Source organism: Macrosteles quadrilineatus, unplaced genomic scaffold (genome assembly GCF_028750875.1).
Source record: "Macrosteles quadrilineatus isolate MER2022 unplaced genomic scaffold, UCM_ALF_1.0 Scaffold_2__2_contigs__length_208266976, whole genome shotgun sequence".
Lineage (NCBI taxonomy): Eukaryota > Metazoa > Arthropoda > Insecta > Hemiptera > Cicadellidae > Macrosteles > Macrosteles quadrilineatus.
In genome coordinates this window covers 109,298,288-109,313,711 of record NW_026542595.1, presented here as the reverse complement: position 1 = coordinate 109,313,711, position 15,424 = coordinate 109,298,288, and the positions used below count along the sequence as shown (strand labels likewise).

Sequence of the window (15,424 nt, the reverse complement as noted above, 5' to 3'; positions counted from 1 at the left end):
TTCTGTAACTGTACTTCTGTAGCTGTATTTCTGTATATGTATGTATTTGTATTTTCTGTATGTTTTTGTAAATAATATCTTAATACTAAGGGTAGGCCAATCCAAAATGTAAACTTAAATACGTCAATGGTTTTAAGTTACTTTTTCATGTTTCATTAAATACTTACTTGTTCCAGTTTTATTGGAATTATATTTTACCAAAGAAGTCATACAGTACTATAATTGAATAAGTTAAACACAGAAACTTGCGTAACAGCTTATCAAGTAGGCAGCTCCAGCTGTAGACAGCATTGCCAGCGTCAGTCGCGTCGGCTGCTGCTGCTGCTCTTACATCGTAGTGAATTTTCATCAGATGTCGATATATGTTTACAATTTCGCACATAATTAATACAGAGACTACTTAATTTACATTTGCCAAACATAAACAAATTTTTACGTACTTTGTCTAAGTGGTTTTCAATAAAATTGGGAAGTAAGTTACCATAGTTACCGTAAGTTGGAGAATGTTCAAGTCTTAACTTTTACTTTTTGGGATGGATAGGGACAAAATATTGAAATAAAGTTGTGGAATAGGTTAAATGAATACACAAACTTCAATAAAAATACTTTATTATGATGATAATGTTCCTGTTCTCTCTTAAATTGGTGTTAAAATGATAATGTTGGTATTTAGGACATGAGGTGTCGGTATTTTGTTTCATTGCTGTCGGTATTTCCAGAAAAGTACAAAGAGTGTTTCCCCAACTTTAAGATGCTTAAAAACTGTTAATTGGATGTTTTTCTTTTATCTATTTATGTAATCTGAGAGTTTATATCATGGCAAAATTATTAACTCCATAATACTCAAGCTTAACATAACCTATAATTATTTATTTGCAGATGTAAACTTGAATTGAGTCTTAGGGTGTTGGTATTTGGGGCATTTACCTGTAAGTGCCCCAAATACCGACAATGTACTAAATACCGACACAGCCACATTTCATAACAAAACATAATGTCCTTGTCGTCTCTACCGGCTATATTGTAAGCCAGATGCGTTTGCGATGTTTTTTTCTACAAGTAAGAAGAAGAAGATATGAGTTCCCTCCTTTTCTGAGTTCGTTATGACAAGTTTCGTCTGCCGGTGCACGACTACGGTGATTTCAGGTAAGAATCTTACAGGTTTTCACTACGAACATTGGGATTTGCTTTAGCGAATAAGTAATTTGTCATATATGTGTTAGTATTAACTTTAATATTTATGTGAATCTAGATACTTAGGTTTTTAAATGTGTAATTCAAATCTTGCTTTTAACGGTTTCTTGTAATTTTTTGGCCGGTGTCGGTATTCAGAGCAAGTTTTCGTCATTTTGCCAAATACCGACATGGCGTTGTCGGTATTATTTTCATGAATAATTTACGAAAAAAAATACCGACACTTGACTTTAAAACATGTTTTGCTATCGTATTTCATATTTATAATCATGTATAGCATTTTAATATGCTGTGGTCTTAGTCGTTTTTGTCCTTTTTCTAATCACGTTTTATTTTTATTTTTTAGAATGCCTCCAGCGAAAACGCCACCCCCGAAAAAAAGGAAGCAATATGCAGACGAGGACATGCAAAATGCCATTCTGGCTGTAAGAAGTGGTGTGGAGACAACTTCGTCGGCGGCCAAACGTTTCGGTGTTCCTCGAGTGACCCTTCTTGACAAGATCAACGGCCGCTATGAAGAGAAGTGCAAGCTGGGGAGAAAACCTCTTCTGTCAGACGTCGAAGAGGAAGTTTTGGTCCAATGGGTTCTGGCTTGTAAAACAAAAGGCTTTCCAGTCACTAAAGAGCAACTTATATTCAGTGCTGGTCGCATGCTTGCCAAATCAGGAAAGCCGAACCCATTTGTCAATCAAAAGCCTGGTAGACGTTGGTACGAATTGTTTATGGGCCGCCACAAGAATCTGGCAGTCCGGGAGTGCCAGACTCTGACAACTTCCAGAGCTGCCATCACTCAAGAAAGTGTGGCCTCTTGGTGTGCCGAAGTGAAGACCTACTGCCAAGAAAACGATTTGATGGACATATTCCAAGACCTTCGTCGGGTTTTTAACTGCGACGAAACTGCATTCTTTTTAAGTCCCAAAACGGGGAAAGTTATTGCAGCCAGAGGGGACCGAAGTGTGTACAACATATCTGGAAACACAGACAAGGAAAACGTCACAGTTCTAATGACTGTGAGAGCAGATGGGGAGGTAGCACCACCAATGATTCTATACGCTTACGAGAGAATCCCTTTGCAAGTAGGGATGGCTGTGCCAGATGGGTGGGGTTTGGGGAAGAGTGAATCAGGTTGGATGACATCTGAAGCTTTTTTTGAATACATGGCCAACACATTTGAACCTTACCTAACTGCAAATAATATTCCGAGACCTGTGATAATGTTCATGGATGGCCACGTATCACATCTGTCTCTTGAGCTTAGTGAGTTTTGTACCTCAAAGAAGATTGAACTTGTCGCCCTTTTGCCCAATGCTACACATCTGCTGCAGCCTCTAGACGTCGCGGTTTTCCACCCACTGAAAAATGCGTGGAAAAAAGCAGTGTCCCAATGGAGGTTTGACCACTCCTCACAAAAGCTAAAGAAAGAAGACTTTCCTCCGATGCTGCAGTCAGTGATTGAAAGGACAATCAAGCCAGAAACCATTCAGAATGGTTTTAAAACATGCGGTCTAGTTACGTTAGATGTCAATGACATTGACATGACCAAAATTGTAGGTAACTTGGCCCAAAACCCAAAACCCCTAACACAACAGTCTAATGTAGAAACCGAGAGAGTAAACATCTGCCTCGCTCATCTTGAGAAGAAAATAGGCCATGACAGGTTAAAGGCGTTTAGACATGGTGGACCTATAAAGCGTCGTGATGAATCGCTGTATGAAGTGTGGAGGAGCATTCGGCAAGACCTTAAAACAAGCATTGACCAAAGTAATTGTAGTGATTCTAACAAAACTACAAACTCTGTTGAGGAACATCGACCTCTTGATTTTGTAAATAGTACCCGCATGGATATGGAAGAGGTTGTCTGCAACGACCCAGACGACCCAGATGATCCAGATCCAATGATGCCCACAACAATCCAACAAGAGCCAAACGTCCTCATCGATTGTTCATCAAATATTGAATTAGAGGAAGAAATATTTGTGGACGAGGGACTTTTTGAAGATCTAGGATTGGATGTATCAATGGGTTTGGAACTCGATCTCCCTGTTACCGTGGTGTCCGAACCTGTTCAACAAATCCCTGCCAACATTGGATCGACCCCACCTGTAACATGTGCCAGGGCAGTTACCCCTACATCTCGGCCATCGACATCTGTTCAAGAAGACGCCCAGCCATCTACATCTGCTGTCCAAGAGGACACAAGCAGTATTCCGTCGCCCTTCAAAGACTGCGTATTTTGGCCTGGGCCCAAAAAGGAATCTGGGATTAAAAGGAGGACAAAAACGGCAAAAGTCCCTTCAGTAATAACATGTATAAAATGGAAGGAGTACCGAAAGACATTGGTGGCTGAAAAAGAAAAAAAAGAAAAGGAAATGGAAGAAAGAAGACAAAAAAGAAGAGAAAAACAAGAAATGAAAAAAGTGGCCATGAAAATTAAAAAAGAAAAGGTCAGTGGGCCTAGAAAAAAGACTGAAAAGGAAGATGTTTCCCCACTTTCGTCCGACTCCGAAGATCTAGGATTGGATGTATCAATGGCACCAAGTTCATTCAACATCGACAAGGTGCCTGTGAATCCGAAGCTCTGCTTCGAGGACTTTAGTGTTGGGAAGTGGGTGATTGTTCCATATGGCACCAAGCGGTACATAGGCCAGCTACTTGATGTCAACGGCGAGGAGAAGACTGGCAATATACAATTTCTTGCCCAAGTAGGAGATACATTCGTTTGGCCAGAGAATGACGACGTCGACGAGGTTCCTCTCGACGAAATTGTCACAATTTTAAGTGAACCAATTTTTGATCGGCGTGGACATTATAGATTTCAGTTGTAAGAGATAGAGAGTGTGTGTGTTTGCTTGAGTATTTTAACATTTGTACAATATTTTAAAGCATTCTAAGATCTGTGTGTGTGTGTGCGTGTTTTATTTTTATATTTTCTATTTGTATTTGTTCTTCTATTTGTCTGTGTATATTTCTGTAACTGTACTTCTGTAGCTGTATTTCTGTATATGTATGTATTTGTATTTTCTGTATGTTTTTGTAAATAATATCTTAATACTAAGGGTAGGCCAATCCAAAATGTAAACTTAAATACGTCAATGGTTTTAAGTTACTTTTTCATGTTTCATTAAATACTTACTTGTTCCAGTTTTATTGGAATTATATTTTACCAAAGAAGTCATACAGTACTATAATTGAATAAGTTAAACACAGAAACTTGCGTAACAGCTTATCAAGTAGGCAGCTCCAGCTGTAGACAGCATTGCCAGCGTCAGTCGCGTCGGCTGCTGCTGCTGCTCTTACATCGTAGTGAATTTTCATCAGATGTCGATATATGTTTACAATTTCGCACATAATTAATACAGAGACTACTTAATTTACATTTGCCAAACATAAACAAATTTTTACGTACTTTGTCTAAGTGGTTTTCAATAAAATTGGGAAGTAAGTTACCATAGTTACCGTAAGTTGGAGAATGTTCAAGTCTTAACTTTTACTTTTTGGGATGGATAGGGACAAAATATTGAAATAAAGTTGTGGAATAGGTTAAATGAATACACAAACTTCAATAAAAATACTTTATTATGATGATAATGTTCCTGTTCTCTCTTAAATTGGTGTTAAAATGATAATGTTGGTATTTAGGACATGAGGTGTCGGTATTTTGTTTCATTGCTGTCGGTATTTCCAGAAAAGTACAAAGAGTGTTTCCCCAACTTTAAGATGCTTAAAAACTGTTAATTGGATGTTTTTCTTTTATCTATTTATGTAATCTGAGAGTTTATATCATGGCAAAATTATTAACTCCATAATACTCAAGCTTAACATAACCTATAATTATTTATTTGCAGATGTAAACTTGAATTGAGTCTTAGGGTGTTGGTATTTGGGGCATTTACCTTACAAGTATGCAAAATTTCATCAAAATCCAAGATGGTCAGGTTGAGAGCCTAGTTGATTTGATATGGAATGACCCGTTGGTGAAAAGTCAACTGTCAACAGAAAGATGAAAGCTAAGTTAGGCAATACCATCTTTTGTTTTGCTAATAAACCAATCTCATTTAATTCCTCTCTTCGATTTTCCTATAACCTATAGGCCTACCAACTTTTGCGAGGGATTCCATGGAACTACTTAACACATGCGTCAAACGTACATAATGTTGCTTTAGGTACTGGTAACCGGTTTTAGGATTAAGCTTAGAACTACCATAGGTTTATCTTTCGTCTGAGTAGCCAATAAATAAGCAATGCTCCACTAGACCTAACTAAGTAGTAACTTGCTCTACCCTATTTCTGATAGCCTAGGTACCGTACATACAATTTGCTAAGGTGATTAGTTGAGTGTTTTCTCCTTAGTCATTTTTCAGTTTGTAAATTTACTTGATTAAACCTACAACTGTGATATGTTCCAGCTTTCCTGGGTGGACTTCTTATTTGTCACCATCACAGACTTTCTCAACTTCACCACAGGCCTGCCTGATGTCACTGCTGATTATCCTAATCTGCACAAGCTGAAGCAAAGCATACTAAACCTGCCCAAGATCCAACAATGGGTAGCCAAGAGACCCAAAACTGACTTCTGAGCTGCCTAGAAGCTCATAGCCATCACCATTACAAGCTAGCTGCATCCATGGCATGTGAAGCTCACTCACTCATTCCAAACTTTGGTTCTAATTGATGTTGCAAGACAGGTTTTGTTTGTAACTGAGAGGGGAAATGTCAAGCTTATGCATAAATAAAGATATTTTTGGAGTGATTCTGTGTTTTACTACCCTACCTAACCTAACATTGATTGACCCTAGAGTTTGCAATATTGATCCCAAACAACGATAAGTTATAAACAACTCAATCCCTAATAATAAACAAACGCAAGTCAACAACACTAATAACCTAGCTTATTATATAAATAAATACAAATACAGTTTACAGTAGTTCCCTTCTGTGTTCAGTGGATTTCAATAAATTTGATGAAACGGTAAACGGTAAAGAGCAGCTCTGCACTTCTGCAGCCTGAGCCTAAGCCTATCCTATGTGAATCTGACTCTGACTGAATCCGAGTGAATCCAGGGCCAATCCCAACCCCAACCAATAGTAGTAAACAGTGTAGTAAACCCGGATTACTCATACAAAAAAAAAAAAACACCACCATCCTTTCCTTCGACCACGGCGAACACCAATAACTGCAATGTAACTTTTTTATGCTTCTATGAAACCAACCAATTAATCATAACAATCCCACACTCTAGTGATTGATTAAAAACTTATTTTACAATAGGGCATGGAGCCTTCTTATAATATCTTATTTAAGGGTTTTTCTCCTATAATATGATTGTAAATCTAAGTGATGTCTAATGAATTTGTGTTTAAATACTAGAGGATAAAATAATGATTGAAGGAAAACAGGTTTTCCTTCCACCACGAGAGAAGTTTGTAGATAAGCTTTTGAATAGTAAGTTTTAATGTTTTATTTATTTATTTATTCCTACGGCAAATAGCCATTATACAATAACGAATCAAAGAAAAATAGTTTACACAAAAATATAACATACAAAAAGACTAGAAAAAGATAGATTTTAAATTGCGTTGATTGATACTTTTTTATACCTTTTCAATGAAATGGTGACCATGTAGGTATTTTAAGCCAAGTATGAATGGAGATGAGTGTAAGAAAGTAGGATAAGTGGCGCGATCTTGTAGTCTTGATAGTGACTGACTAAGGCCGACAAGTTCATCAACTTGCACCTCAAGTACACATAGCCAAGTCGAACTCCGGCTAGACGAATAAAGCGCCGCTGCATGGACTCCAGTCTGATTTTGGCCAGGGCCGCGTGTAAGGGGACCAGACAGGGCTGGCGTATTCAAGAAGTTGACGGACGAGTGAACAAAAGAGGGACCGGAGAGCTCTTGGGTTGGTGATTCAAGTCCTTTATATTTTCTGGACTTTTGGGATTTGAATACCCGAGATCAAGTACTGGTATTCAGCTGAAGACTTTGATCGTCAGAATGTTATCATAGAGCATTTGCTGGGATTGACGAACATGCCATTGGCAATGCACCACTCCTCAATTGCAGAGGGACTGTGCTGCAGCTTCTGATGATATTTATGCGATTTTACTCCTGTAAATGTGATGTGGAAAGCGAATAGGGACCTCTTGTCGGGAATTTTCGATTTTGAGTTATATATATATATTTGAATTCCTCATTAAATTCTGAATTACTTGGTGCAAGTCCCATGCATCTGCGATTTCTGTTGTTAAAGTTATAGAACTTTGAAATTTGGTTATGGAAAATGGTAATTTTGAGAAAAACTATTTTGAAAATTTCAAATACGCATAAATACAGTTTTTTTCGTATTTAAGAAACGATTTTGGTATCAAAAGAAAGCTTATAATGTCTTCTTTGGAGACAATACCAATTTTTTTCTTAACTCACGGTAGTTTTAATTAAAATAATTGTTTTATCGAAGCATGTCGTAAAAATTGCACTTCAGAAAAGGGACCTCTTGTCGGCCCCATGTTATTTATCCTTAAGACAAGAAAAGGTACCTCTTGTCGGGACTTTAAAATTTGTGAGATATTTTGTTCTCCGTAAACTGAATTCGTTGTAGTTCTCTAAATTTTCAATAAAATGCAGGACAATTCATTTTTTGGACTAAATTCTGTTTATAAAGTGAATATTGGAAATGGGACCTCTTGTCGTTATGGCGAAATAACATTGAGCGACAAAAGGTCCATTTTCTTAGACCGTGCAGAGGCTAACAAAATTATTTATTTCGAACTTTTACATCTTCAATTCGATATTTTTTACCGATACTGTCCTGTTCTATGTTAAATGAGGTATAACAATCGATAAAAACCCGAATTTCGATATTTTTGACCTTAATTACTTATATCGGCCGAACTGAAAATTTTGCATCGCCGACAAGAGGCCTTCTTTTCGCTTTCCACATCACAAATATCTTCAGGTCATCTGCAAATTGTAGAGCGTCGACATATATCACGTCCAGGAGGTCGTTGATAAATGCTGTTTATATTATCATTGCCAAATTTAATGTAGATTTTTGCAGTAGATTTAAAGAACGCCATCCCTCTATTATGCTTCCTTATCCCGTTGTGAAGAAGTAATAGCCAGTTCAACAACGATTCAAAAGATTCATTCATTAGCCATTCAGTAGAAAATTACAATAGGATTTCTCCCATGCATTTTCAAAAAACTTATTTGCTTGAATTTAATATATATCACATCATTTCAAACAATAAATTAACAGCAAACCATACAGAAAAAATAAATTATCAAATCACAATTATTAAGCTAGTATACAAAATCTTACTTGAATACCAATAAAGAAATTGTACTAATAGCATAATAGCTGACTCTCTTGTGCTGATATAAATACGACTACTCAAAAACTCGTTTATTAAGATAGTGCTGAATCAAACCACCTCAACCTTTGTTAAAAATGTTATTTCATCTTTGGAATACATTTTTCAAGTGTGTTTTTTGTGCTTTGGTATGTGGGAGTGGTGAACTCACTGGGGCACGGGGAGGGCTTTAAAGTGATTACTTTTGATGACTTCTTGTTTGATTATGATTCTCAGAGGATGTATTTTCAAAGTTTAAACAGAGAGATGAGTACACGTATTAATATAACGTCTTACATAACGACAAGGAGTATACTTCAACATCAAATCAACATAATTTTTATTTACTATAATAAAACACTTGGCTGATGAAAAATGTTACGTTAAGACAAAACTAAAATAAATAAGCTGTGGCTTTGTGTAAGAAATAGTGGAATGCTATTTAGTTCTACCATCAGATCGGAAAATCACAGTAGTGGTCTGCAAATTTTGAACTTCAAAGCAACATTGAAGGTGCTTAATACTCACCTTTCATGTTAACTTTATCTACAGCATTTAGGGTGTTGTAGTAGACTAAGTAAACGAGAATGGTTATATATTAGGGTGTGACGAACTGGAACGGTAACTAAGAAGGTCCAAAAGTCACGATGAAAACAGCACTTATTGACTGTTTATACACAATATTTACCTCCTCATGTTTAACAATCAATGTCACACACCATGTCTGCGAATATCTCCACTAAGACCAAAAGTATCTGAGGTTTTAATAAGTACATGCTGATAAATAAATGAGTCCCACGTTATTGAAAAATAAGCCGTTAGAGCTCGCGTGACGCAGAGAATATTGAAGTTTTCAGTAACTTTTTCGGAAAAGCAGCACCCCGCATTCAGCAGGAGAGTGAACCCAGCTAACCAGAACGTAGATAACATGAATACTGTGCAGTAGTAGTAGACTTAATACTTGAATACTTTAATCTGAAATGGCGACCATACGAATGTATAGGCATTTTAAGCCAAGAATGAATGGGGATGAGCGTAGGATGAGTGGTGCGATCTTGTAGTCTTGTTAGTGACTAAGGTCAAAATGTTCCTTACCATGAGTACAGGTCCAGGTCTTACCATGAGTACTACGGTAATAGCTTATTCCCCGTATTGGGAAATTCGCTAAAAAGAATCATGTGAGTTTCACCGTAGATTATATCCATTGTTTGTTACTTCACGCACATAGCTGACAGATGGTGGTGGTTCCAGTTGAGTATTTGGATCAACCAGGAACCAAGACGCTTGACAGTCTCTTTCAGACCAATCGTTGGTTTTAGAGTACATAACTGTTGAAACTGTTTTATCCACGTTGACTAGGAGATGATTCGTAGTACAGTAAACCAACCTTTGACCAGCTCCATTAGTTGTCAGCTTCACCTCGAAAGGCTGATATGTCATAAACACGTCTCAACAATAGGATAGAGTCACCTGTGAAAAGGTGAAGGCAATGTATGGCCTTTTAGTGACAAGTCATAAATATAATGAAAATAATTTTGCTGAGTTCCCTGTAGCACATTGGAAACTTTATGACAACACCAAAAGCCTTATTGCATATAATTCCGTGAACTAACTGACATACCACCAACCAAAAACATACGAGTATAATATAAAACACCGAAACCACGGCCACCTTTAATTTGAAACTGAATCAGCGTTTTGGACTAGACAGTGTAGTTGCATGGTTGTCTAAATTGAGCCAGCTTTCAACGACGAACTCTAAAAGAAAATGTTTGTTTTGTTTGTTTGCCAATCCAATGTCTTGCTGTCGGCAGCGTGAACTGAACTGAACTGACTGAAGTGAAGCTCAGAGCAGAGCAGATTGCCAGATTAGCACTAGCAGAAGGCAGAACGGCAGGTGGCAGAAAGCAGAAGCAGAAGCGGTTAATTAGAATGGAAAGTATCGACACTCCGAAATTTGTTTTAAAAGATGATAGGGGAAGAAAGTATCATAATTTACCGGGAACCAAAGTTGTGTCTATTAAGGATCAAGTTCTTATCTCAAGTGGGGTGCTTTCTTTGGATTCATTGATTGGTCAGTCGCGTAATAATATTATAGGTTAGATCACCTGAACATAGGCCTATGGCAGCATTTCCGTTGTTTCCTAACCTTTTTTATTTCCGTTCAGGGCACGGCACCGCAGTGCCGCACACGCACACTCGCATTCACACTCGCAAACTAACTGGAACACGTTTTTAGACAACGGCACACTTGTCTACAAAAATATCATTGGTTAAAATTACATTTAGTAAGTGCATAATAGGCCTAGGTTATCGTTTTTTTCAATTAAATCTTACTCTGTAAAACATGTTATTTACTAGTAAATATATACAAAGGTGGGTTTACCAAGGTAAAAATTCTAAAAAAAAACACATTCATTATCTAACATGCACCAAGCCTATTAGTGAATGGTAAGTTAAGTTTTTGTAATATTAATTTATAATGACCCAACCTAACATAACCGCTGCAGCGCTGCTGTTTTACCTACTTGGCGGAGTTCATGTGGCAGCTAGCGGCAGCGACACATTCAACTCAATTCTCGCCAACATCACTGCCTTCTATAGGCAGAATTCAAAGGTCGCTATTCACAATCATACCAAATTTGGACAGTAAGTCGGTAATTAAAATAATTTCTTTCTAATTATTTAGTTATTTTTGGTAGTACCCGGTAAAAAAATCCCTCTCAAATACGTGGCCTCCAGATAATACCAAAGTATCTATTTTCAAAGCGCTTATTTCAAAGACAATTTTTTCACCTTATTTAACTTAATCCATGATAGGCCTACTTGAATAGTTACCTTACAGCCTGATGTAATGTTGATTAAACTTAGGTTTATTTATGTGACAATGTTGTAGCCACCAATTGATCAGGTTGTTCATCTAGAATTTAATACATTACACAGGTTTTATGTATCAATTTTAATCTTTTTCAGGAGGCGGTTTGCCACTAGGATCTATTTTTCTCATTGGTGAGTCAGTTTATGTTAATGAGAACAGAACCACGCTATCTCGAACAAACTTTTCATTTGTAATGATCTAATAAAATAGGTACCTACCCTACCTCATTCTCATTTCACATCATCCAGGGTACGGTACGATATTACATCTATGATCTTAGATTTGGCTAATTATTTTTTATTTCAAAACTACTACGGTACAAAATTTTTACAATAAAATGTCATAACACTATCTTGAATAGGCCTACTTTTTCATCTGTACGTTTAAAAAATTGTGTATAGGCCTAATTAGGTTGAAATTTTTAGACTTATTAGACGGAATTCATCATTATAAGAAGACATTCAAAAAACTTCCTTAGTTATAAACTAAGAGACCGTTACTTTTTTCAACTAAATTATCATAAAGATCAATAAATTATCAGAAAAATGCATTTAGCTTAGTAAATTATTCAGATTCCTTTCACAAACCTTAAAGATGAACATTTTAGGTTTAAGTTTAAAATTTGTTTTCTATTTAGCCTATTTAAAATAATTAATATTGAAACCTTTTCATTCAACTTTGTATCTACAATGTATTGTTAAAAATATTGCCAAAATATAAAGTTTTAATCTTATTTTTATAATTTATTGATTCTTATTTACAGAGGAAGATGAATTCGGTGTTTTCAGCAAATACCTAGCAAAATATTTCCTTGCTGAAGGAATCGCTTGTAAACATTGCCTCTATATTGCCAGCATTGATTGTGACACACGACAATTGGTAAGTTCATTCATATTTATTGGGTAAAATACAACATATATCTCAAACTTATTTAGATTCTCACCTTTTTACTCATTTAAGTACGGTACGTAACTTTTCTTCAGTTGTAACCGCCCCTCTCTTAGGCCTGTTAAAGAACATTCAAGATTACCAACAAAAGTTAATTAGTACAACGAATATCTCAACAGAATTCAGTGTAACAAACAATACTAAACATGAGGTTAAGGTTGTAACATAGAGCACAAAGGCTTAGGTTTCAAGGATTTTTTTATGAGGAGAGCAGGCTTACCTGAATGGGTTTTGTGTATCCTGTACCAGTTTAGACTCATTCCCATTCAAGGAAGCCTGATCCTAATAAAAAATCCTGAAAACAATACTATAGGTCGGCCGCTTAGAAAGCGAGCTCCTTGTAGCAGTAGTGCGAGAGAGAGATACTGAGCTGTGGGAGTGAGACAGACTATGGCCCTTTCCCCACTCCGCTGCCAGTACGGGTTGAAAACTATGGTTTTCAATAACTTCAGAAAACCGGCCAACCGCACCGGCGGGAGCGATGCTGCCAATGACAAACCGGCAACAGCAACGGCGGCTAGGCTCTGCTGTGACGGTGTATGTGTAAGCAGTTCCATTTGGTAACACAGGATTCCAACTCCCACGACACCGGGGCGGCGCCGTGCCTTGGTACTAGCTGGCTTTCCAAGCGGCCGACCTATAAACAGCTTACTTACACTGCACACTGGTGCTGAAGAATAGTTGGGCCATGGCCTTATGTCTTAACCCCAAAATTATTGATACTGTTTGGCCACTTTGATTCTAATTTCTTTGTAGTATTGTCGCGGCTATTGTTTTAGGAATCTATAGTTTGCTACACTTCTTTATAGCAATATTAAATAATTCATCCAAGATTGACTATATTGGTCGTAGGTGAAAGATTTGCCCAGCCCTGTAGAATTCTCAGTGTCTTCAAGATCTTCTGATCAAAATGCTGATGACCTAAAGATTGCTTGGAGGTAAGTTTTGCAGTTATCAAGCAATTTTATGAGCCAAACAATTTTATGTACCAAAAAAAGGCGAAAATGGTTAAGTTTGGAAGAACTAGGGATCTGTGGGTCTGGATATTTTCAAGTCTGGCCAACAGTCGGCTCGAAAGATTTCGGGTTCGGACCTAAAAAATTGGGCTGACTCATATGTATACAAATATAGCTCAATTTTTTAGGTCTGAACTGATCTTTCGAGCCGACTGTTGGCCAGGTTGTTTGAAGAACCGTGCAACGTTCTTGTCAATGTGCTAAACTTTTAAGGTAATCAAAATTAGATGTAAAAATTTTTATATGAAGATCTAATTACTAATTTCCTTTCTCTTAATTTTGTTCCTTTTTATATACCAGTTATCTTTGATGATTGCTGTAAACTAACAAGAGGTACTTGTATGTGTTTGTCAAGGTATCGAGACACTCCGATGGTGCAGTCAAGTCCGTCTTTGTCAGGAGCTCCTGTGTTCGGCCACAACTTTGACCTGACAAGTCCTTACAGCAAAGAGGTCCTTGACAATGCAGAGATCACTCACTGGCCTTACGACACAAGTGAGTTCGTAACTCAATTGATTAGATTGTTCGTGATTGTTCTGTACAAAGTATTATTTATTTCTGTAGAGAAATCGGTGATCCATCACTGAGTAATCTTAAGAATTTACACAACTGATTTACCTACCGGTACTCCAGAAAACTTACTAACTACAAATTAGTTCAAGTTTGTTGCTAGAATTGATATAACGTTTCTATTATCGTGTATTGAAATATTTTAAATTTGACTTGAGGAACTAAATAATACCAGAAATGTGCTAGCGGATCGATTTACTCAGCCTACAAGATCAAGCACCAAGTTTGAAAATCGAGCTTGAACCCAGCTTTAACAATCGCGATTGCAGGGCTTGTCTGCAAATAGTGTGTAGTCAAAAAATTAACGCTTTTGCCGCAGCAGATGATGACAATAAGTGATCGTGAAATCTATGTAAGTGAGAGGCGATGATGATATTTATATGACTGCGGTAGATGATCAGGATTTTTCCCCAATCGTAGAGAACAATGATGTATACTTGACTACAGGGAAATGTTCAGTATTTGGCTGAAATTGGAGTAGATGACAATGATAATAGCTAGACAACGTTTATTACACTGTACATTTTTTGTGTTTAATTCTATCCCATATAACTGCCTGTCTAGTGGTATGGTCAATTCTAATTATTTTCTAAATTGTGAATGATTTGAATTATGATTCTGTTAAATCTCCTAACAGACTGTGAGAATCCGTATTCTGCGCTTCTGTCAGACCTGTACAGCCACATACAGAAGCAAGGTCACAGTGTGAAGCTCGCGCAGCCACGCAGGACAGTTCTGCGGATCGTTCTACACAGCCTCGGTTCCCCGTTGTGGCCTCAGCCAGACTATCTGCCTCGGTTTCTGCTCTCCCTTCGTCACATGCTACAGGCTGCGTTTGCCTGCGTTCTAATCACATTATCCACTGACATGGTTGAGGTTAGTCTTTTAGTTATTCCTTCCGGATTTTGTTTGTGGGAATTAATATTTTGTGTAAAATATTTCATTCCCTACAGTGGAGATAAAAGTGTTAGTTTATTGTAATTATGCAAAATATCCAATATTTTTTCAATGATTAAGCTTACAAGTGTACAATTATAAACCAGTCATGCTTAAATCACCATAGGAAATTATACAACCCAATGACAGAGGAAAAGTCTGCGTTTTACTTGTAAGGGCTTACCAGCAAATTAGAGGTTGGGGCTGCTTTTGATGATGGTGACAATGAAAATCAGGATCCACGGGGATTAGGCCTTTAGAAAAATACTATTTTAACTGAGTTTTGTTGTGATAGGCATCTAAAATGTAAAGAATCCACTCTGGCACAAGAAAATATTTATACTGTGTACAAAGATTAGATTAGAATATTTCACTCTCTTTATTCAACTCTCACCTTCTATGGTTGAAAATACTGTCAGTGACAGCGACATTTTAAATCAATCGTGTATAGTTTATTGTATTATTTTATGGTAAGTTTTATCACCTGTTAACGGATATGATTGTGGTGGATACTAGTTTTGTTTCAA

At 37.1% G+C, this 15,424-nt stretch overlaps 2 protein-coding genes across 2 annotated transcripts in view; both read left to right on the top strand.

Moving 5' to 3' along the window:
- Window positions 1-5,944, top strand: part of LOC128985630 (glutathione S-transferase-like) — a 37,149-nt gene extending 31,205 nt beyond the window's left edge. Inside the window, exon 5 of the mRNA XM_054405358.1 lies at window positions 5,601-5,944. Coding sequence (XP_054261333.1) covers window positions 5,601-5,771 — 171 coding nt within the window. The 3' untranslated portion in view covers window positions 5,772-5,944. The remainder of the gene's footprint in view (window positions 1-5,600) is intronic.
- A 4,476-nt stretch (window positions 5,945-10,420) lies between these two features.
- The window catches only part of LOC128984763 (elongator complex protein 4-like), an 8,131-nt gene continuing 3,127 nt past the window's right edge, over window positions 10,421-15,424 (top strand). Inside the window, exons 1-6 of the mRNA XM_054404125.1 lie at window positions 10,421-10,623; window positions 11,523-11,558; window positions 12,191-12,306; window positions 13,228-13,313; window positions 13,747-13,886; window positions 14,599-14,837. Of these exons, the coding sequence (XP_054260100.1) occupies window positions 10,482-10,623; window positions 11,523-11,558; window positions 12,191-12,306; window positions 13,228-13,313; window positions 13,747-13,886; window positions 14,599-14,837 (759 nt within the window). The 5' untranslated portion in view covers window positions 10,421-10,481. The remainder of the gene's footprint in view (window positions 10,624-11,522; window positions 11,559-12,190; window positions 12,307-13,227; window positions 13,314-13,746; window positions 13,887-14,598; window positions 14,838-15,424) is intronic.